Source organism: Helianthus annuus, chromosome 16, assembly GCF_002127325.2.
Source record: "Helianthus annuus cultivar XRQ/B chromosome 16, HanXRQr2.0-SUNRISE, whole genome shotgun sequence".
NCBI classification, from domain to species: domain Eukaryota; kingdom Viridiplantae; phylum Streptophyta; class Magnoliopsida; order Asterales; family Asteraceae; genus Helianthus; species Helianthus annuus.
This window is the reverse complement of record NC_035448.2, coordinates 7264060-7271608: the sequence shown is the minus strand read 5'-3', so window position 1 is coordinate 7271608 and position 7549 is coordinate 7264060. Positions and strand designations below refer to the sequence as shown.

Genomic DNA, 7549 nt, shown 5'->3' with positions numbered 1-7549 from the left:
GGGGGACCATGAGGGACCGGTAAGTCATCATCGAGGTTGGCATCGTCGCTTTTGGTGAGCAAAGAATTTCGTCCCACCACCATGTGCACAAACTACATATATTATCTCAATATTATCATTTTAAAGCAAAGTTTATCAACTTTTAAACTGGCAGCATGGCTTCTTGGTCCTACCTCTTTCTTTTTAATTACTGTTTTTGTAACTAGAGAATATTGCATATTAGCCACAATTGGTTTTTTAATGAGATATATTGGATTTAAATAACTTAATTTTTATCAACGGACAAATAACACTCTCGACTTTTGATTTGTACTATACCACTTTTAACTTATTTTTTCTCTGACATTCTCAAACTAACTGAACCCTAACACAGTTAGCTGATGTCATCTGCCACGTCATTAACCAAGTGCCACATCAAATAGCACGCCATCAAAAAATGCAACATCAGTCGTCACGTCATCTACCACACCACTAAATAAATCCCACGTCAGATTTCAGGTCACCAAACAAAGTGTCACATGAGCAAAAAACTAACTTTGTTATGGTTCAGTTAATTTGTGAGTACTATAAGAAAATAAGTTGAAAGATAGGAGTTGAGTGGTGAAATCGAAAGTTAGGAGTGCTATCAGCCAATTGGTGAAAGTTAGAGATATTTAAATCTGATATCTCTTTTTTAATCAGGTTGGTTATCAAACCAATCATCTTACCGGTTCACAGGTCAGACAAATACAAGCCGTTTTAAAAACTAGAGGATATCGTAACCAATTTGACACAAACACACATATGGGAGAGTTATCTTGAGAACGCTAAATATTGCGAGAACCATGAGAACGAATGAAAAAACCGTGAGAACTTGAGCAAAAATAAATAAAAAAAATTACACTTATCATTATTATTCAAATACAATATTAGAAATTAAATTTATACGTTTAAATTTACATGTATTCGTAAATAATGAACATTTACACATGTAAGAGCATTCACATTCAATCCATTATCTTCATCCCTGTAATTAGACTAAAAATCATTACTTTTTTCTCTTGTTTTCAGTTAGATAATATTTTTTATATCTTTATTATTACCTTTTATCTCTCCTCCAATTACAAGCACTTTCAAAAATATTTAAAAAATTGTAGGGGTGAACAATATTTTCCTTATATTTACAGATAAACAACAACATTTTCTTTCCTCCACCCAAAACCACTACAATCATTCCTTATAATATAAGTAACTCATTCACAAATATATAGGGGATTCATTTAGATTATAAGTTTACCATTTACACATGTGTAAAAAATTGATAAGAGTGATTTTGAGAGAAGAGATGAATTTTTTAAAGAGTGAATTCTTTTTTTAATTTTGTATTTTAATTACAATGATGTTTTTATAAAAATATGATTTTGATTGGTTTTTTTCATTTGTTCTCACAATTCTCGCAATATTTAGTGTTCTCAAGATAACATTCCTACACACACACACACACACAAAACTCTATCAAATGATTAATATTTTTGCTGAATTTTTTCTAAGTCATTAACCTTTAAGGTTTAGTTTTTAGGGTTTAGAATTTAACATTTAGAGTTTAGTTTTTTGGGGTTTAGGGTTTATTTCTTATTGTTTAAGAATTGATGTTTAGAGTTTTGGAGTTTAATAATGGTTAGATAGAGTTTTCTTACAAAGACAAATTTTCTTATAATCCTTCCCTATACATATATAATTGACAATATAAAACTAACTTATCTAATGGTGTGTATTTACACTTAAGTAATACAAGGTATAGAGGCTGAAGTAGTAATGGCTCAATAAATTAGTTTTTGGAAGAAAAAAAAGTAAAAAGTTAAATATATTTAATCGGACTAATAACTGACCAGCTTAAATGAATATGATTCAAAAGTACTTAATCAGACCAGTTATTTAGCCCTTTTCTTTTCCGATCACACTCCGACCTATCTTTAAAAGTAGTGGTAAAGGTTAAAAATGTGAATCATGTGTTGCAAATTAATTAAAATACCTAACATAATGATAATTATAAATAGTGCATTCATTATTAAGCCCATTATGATAATCAACTAACATTTTGATTAACTAACATATTTATTTACTAATAAATAAATATATTCAATAGTAAATACAATCATTGTTTATTTAATTTAAAAATTTTAAGTAAACTAGTTAATTGAATAGGTAGTGTGTGAAAATAAAGAGGGAAATGAATAATGCACCAAGATCGGATAAAAAAGGTAACGTGGGGAGAAGGTCAAACAGGGCAAAGTCGATACATTATTATACTGAATTGGCATGTCCTCCTTAAGACTGCTTTTTCTTTTTTAATATAAAAGAAAAAAAAAGTTAACGTTCAATCTTATATTATTACGAAATCTTTGTGAGTTTGAACGTGCAATGTTTGCGTATGTAACAAACCAATTTCTATATTATAAGAGAACATATGTATTTGCATTTGTTCATGTGTATGTGTGTGATTGTTCTAGATATAATTACTTTTCATTACTTTTTTCTAAACAAAAATGTGTTATTAGAGGTATAACAAGTTTTAAGAGCTATTAATTAGTAACTCGGAATTAACTTTCTCCTAAATGACATGTTAAAAAGGTTAGCTACTAGAAAATGAATTATTATCTATGAAAAAATTCATCGACGAATATAAACAAAACGATAACAATAAATTTTAAGGTCTGCTGGTAATCACAGACAAATAATAACTAACAAATTAAACAGCTAAAAGAAGTTATAGTTTTCATAATATATGTTGGTAAAGTTTTTACCCTTGTCAAGTTTTCTCACTAACTTGAACAAAAGCATTAAAGACGACCGCCATCTCTATCGACGACTAAGCAATGGATCTTACCTTATGTTTTAGTCCTTTAATTTACGGTGAATTTCGACTGTTTGGGAATTTATCTCGTTTAAGCTCTAGACATAGGTTATTTACTTAGGACTCATCTTATTTCTACACTCTTGAAATCTTATTCACACACCCTTTTTCACTCTCTCTCTTTCTATAAAAGAGAAGGGTTCTATGAATATTAACACTTAGACCCTTATATAATCTTTTCATATTGATTCAAAGATTCTATACAAATCAAATTGGTGATATAAATCAATTTGCAGGTTATTAAATAAGGTTGGTGGAGGGTGATTTTGAACCCTACAAAAAGCTTGTACGAAAACCACGAGTTAACTGTGTCAGAGACAAAAATATATGAGAGTGTGAACTCTGACAGCATAGAATAGAATAGGGCAGGTTTTGTAAATAATTGAAAACTTGTGACAGTATGAAAACCATGAAAATCAACTTCTACTTTACTTTTTTCATACCCTCTATCAGTCTATCCTTAGGTTGCGCGTTGTGGTGATAGTCATCTCTTGGAGGATGGTCCACCATGTAGACGTCACGTAGATTGGGTATAAAGACGGGGCAAAGAGGATGGAGGTATGGAAATAAGGGATGGACCTAAAATATATGTATATGTTGTATGTATATATATGTGTGTGTGAGGAGGTTTTGTCCTCTAGTGGGACGGCTTGAACGTCTTCCACCAGACAATTTGGACGCCGGCAAGGGGGGGCGAAATGGATGGAGGTGCGGCGCCGGTGGGGGACGCTCCAAGAAGTGGCGAAGTTTGAAACAAAAGTTCGGGGGGTCGGAAGGTAATGGACCTAAAAAATTTTTCTATCGCGTAGTTTCGAGGTGTATGTTCGGGTCGGACATCGGCGATTCAATTCGGTTCGGGTCGGGTCAAACATTAATATCAAATAAAAAACTTTCTCAAACATTAAAACGTAAACATTGTTTAACAAACAAATGAACAATTTCACCCCTAATTTCAACCTAAATCACATAAATTGAAGCCCTAAAAAAATTAAACCTAAAGATAAAACACATACCTTGAAGATTGAAGAAGCACTAAATCGATTCCAGTCGTTGCTTTCTGTTCAGCGAAGATCGAACAACACCAGCTAGTCCACTGCCCAGCAATTTTGGTTTTCTTTCTGTTCAGCCGTTCCTTTTGTTCTTCTTCTGTTCAGCGACCTGGTAATCGAATCAACATATATTGGGTTTTTTTTGATAGAAATGGTATTTGGGTCATTGATTGGGCTTTTAATTTTGGGCTATAATAAACATAACAATATGATTTGGGCTGAAACTGAATAGATCTTATTTGGGCTATATAAATAAATTTTTTTATAAAACCGGGGGGTCAAAAACGTATATACACATTTAAAAAAAAAAAAAAAAAACCGGGTGGGGGGGGGGGCATATACCTAAAAAATTATATACGAAAAGTACATACGTAACACTACTGCGCGAAAAGTTCGGGTGGTCGCCCCTCGGCCCCTATCATCCTACGCCCCTAGCTCCAAGGCTGCTCCTCACACCGTGCAGCCTTAGTGTGTGAAGTGTGAACAACCTAGCTTCCATAACTTCATTTTTTCTAACTAACAACAAAACTTTTTATTAGCCGATAATCTCTAGATCAAGTGATGAAAGGTTTGTATTTCTTTTTGAAATATCCAGGTTTAACTCTCACTTGGTTGGGCTCGGGCTCAGCTCGGCTCGGCTCGGTTACCGTTCCCTGGTCTATCAAAATCTGCATCTTTAAGATATTCATCAAATGCATCCCATCCCGATCCAATTGATTCTTCATTAGCTTTTGAACTACCGTTCCCTCTAGAAGATCCACTTTTATTGCTTGCATTTTCCTTCATTAAGGCATCATGATTCTCCAAATACTCTTCATACATAAGTTCAAGTGCCTTTGACACATCTTCAATATTTTTTGAAGCTTCATCTGATGAGTATATTTTCTCATAGCAGAAATTTACTACCCGCTTTTTTAATCTTGGATCTAGCACTCCGGCTATGGCCATCAACAAGTGGCACTCTCCCCAATACTTATCAAACTTTTCCTTCCTTTTATTGGTCATATCTCGAATAAAACTACTTTCAGATAATACACCCTTATCCAATGTTTCTTTGACCTTATACACTTCTATCAGATACAAATTCGCAGTTGGATAATCACTACCTGATATGACATTTGTGCACACCTTAAAAACCTGAAGAACTTCACAAACTCTCTCCACATTTTCCCAATCTTGCTCGGTGGGTAAGTGTTTGAAATGTGGTTCATAATCTGCATACCTAAGAAAACAACAACAAACCAACAACAAATGTAAGCTAAGATACCATGGGAAACGTTAAATGTTTTCTTTACAAATTACAAGTTAAAGGCTTTAAAAACATACCTTGGAAAAACATCTTTAAACTTGATAGCAAGAGACAACGTGTCGTATGTAGAATTCCATCTTGTGGTAACATCAATCAATAACTTTCTATCAGGTACTTGAAGTTGGTGTGCAACATTGGAAAATGATTGACGCCTTGCCTCTGAATGATTTATATACTTCACGGCTTCACGAACTTCTTCAATTACATCTTCAATCCTTGAAAGACCATCTTTGACCAACAAGTTAAGTATATGTGCACAACACCTAACATGAAATAACCTTCCCCCACACGTAAGTTTCTTCACTTTAGAAAAGTTCTTTTTGAATGTACTCACAGCCCTATCATTATAGGATGCATTATCCACTGAAATTGAAAAAATCTTTCCCTCAACTTCGCACTCCTTTAGACATTTATAAATGCCATCTGCAATATCTAACCCGATTCGAGGAGGCGGAACATGAACAAAACTAAGCACGCGTTTTTGCAATCTGTTTTGTTGTCAAACAAATAGTTAGATATTCGATAAATGATAGAAAGATATAACATGATAAAATAAATAAAGAAAAGATATAACATCAAACCTCCAATTTTGATCAATAAAATGCCCAGTAATAACCATATACTCAATTCTTTGATGAGAAGACTTCCAACAATTAGTTGTCAAACAAATACTTGAGACATCATTTATGAGGGCTTTTAGTTTTTTCCTCTCACGTTCATACACCTTAATGCAATCTGATTTTATTGTTGCCCTACTAACCCTCTCAAACATCGGATTTGCAGTCTTCATCATGTAAACAAACATATCATCTTCCACAGTATTAAATGGTTGCTCTGTTGCCATTAACCAATTAGCTATAGATTCCCTCATCTTTATGACATCATACTTCCCATCTAGTCCAATCAGAGAAGGAGGCTTCATGTCTACATCAACCGGCTGAAAATTTAGCAATTGTTGAGTTCTCACAAACTGCTTGCGTTGCTTACATATTTTCTTGTGTCGTTGGTAAGTTGTTGTAGATCCACTTGAGTATTTAACCATTTTTTCTTGCAATGCACACACTCAACTTTTACTTCTCCACTTGGAAGAGTTACTTCAACAAAGTCCTCCCACACCAACAAGGTCTTTTGACGTTTAGCTTTTTGTGACCCCTCATTGTCTTCAGCATGATCTTCACCATCATCTTCTTCAGCATGGTTTTCACCATCATCTTCTTCACCATGACCTTTGTTTACATCTTGGTCATTTGTTTCATCAAGGTTCTCCTCAGCCTCAATGTTGATGTATTCAGATGCTTGAGACGATTGATTTTCACTCCCTTTCTGCGTTGGGCTCATAGGATCTGTTTCACTTATTTTGTAACCAAAACAAGAAACAAACATATGAGATTTTGTGAGATATTGTGAAACAAACACGAAACAACAGTACAGAGGCCATACATTAACATGTGAGATTTTGTAACCAAAACAAGAAACAATATATGAATGGATGAGGAATACTAAAAAAACAACAGTAGATTGAAACAAACATATGAATGAATGTGAGATTTTCATTAATATGCACATCTTAAAAAAACAACAGTACAGATGCCATACATCATTGTTCATCAACATATCGCATAGTTCCTATTAATGAATGATTCAACATCCTATACCATCCTACAGTACTTTGACTTTTTCTTTATACTATCCTATTAATGTTATCTCAGTTCCTATTAATGAATGATTCAACATCATTGTTCATCAACATATCACAGGCCCATTCGATTATAAAGACAGTTATACCACTGGCCCATTCGATTACAATCCGACGGTGAGTAAAAAAGGATTATCGACGGTGATTAAAACAAAGGATTATCGGCGAAGTTACAAACCTGATGATACAATGATGACGGATGAATGAAGACGAACGATTGCGTCGTTGAACGTGAATGCTTGAATGGTGATGGCGTATCTGTACTGGCAGTGGAATTGGGATTTGGGTGGGAAACTGGAACGTGAAAACTCGACTGGCAGCAGGGTAAAACACTTGAACCCTTTTTTACTATAATCATATGGGCTTAATTTACACTTAAAGCATCAGATGGGCCTAATTGGATTGGGTTATAAATAATTATATCATATATAATATATTTAAAAAACTCTATTTTGGGTTGGGCTCAATTAGGCTCGCGAGCCCAAACGAGCTATGTATTTCAGGCTCGAGCTCGATAACTAAACGAGCAAGAATTCAGGCTCGGGCTCGGGCTCGGGCTCATTAAGGCTCGGCTCGTTCGAGCTTTTAACCGAGCCGATCAC

The 7549-nt window shown here is 34.2% G+C and overlaps 1 protein-coding gene across 1 annotated transcript; it reads right to left on the bottom strand.

Moving 5' to 3' along the window:
* Positions 1 to 4566: 4566 nt before the first annotated feature.
* Positions 4567 to 6589, bottom strand: LOC118488160 (zinc finger BED domain-containing protein RICESLEEPER 2-like). Its single transcript, XM_035985369.1, has 4 exons — positions 6239 to 6589; positions 5833 to 6188; positions 5269 to 5739; positions 4567 to 5164 (listed from the first exon to the last, which is right to left on the bottom strand). The coding sequence occupies exons 1-4, from the start codon at positions 6587 to 6589 to the stop codon at positions 4567 to 4569; spliced, it is 1776 nt and encodes a 591-aa protein (XP_035841262.1).
* Between the last annotated feature and the right edge of the window lie 960 nt (positions 6590 to 7549).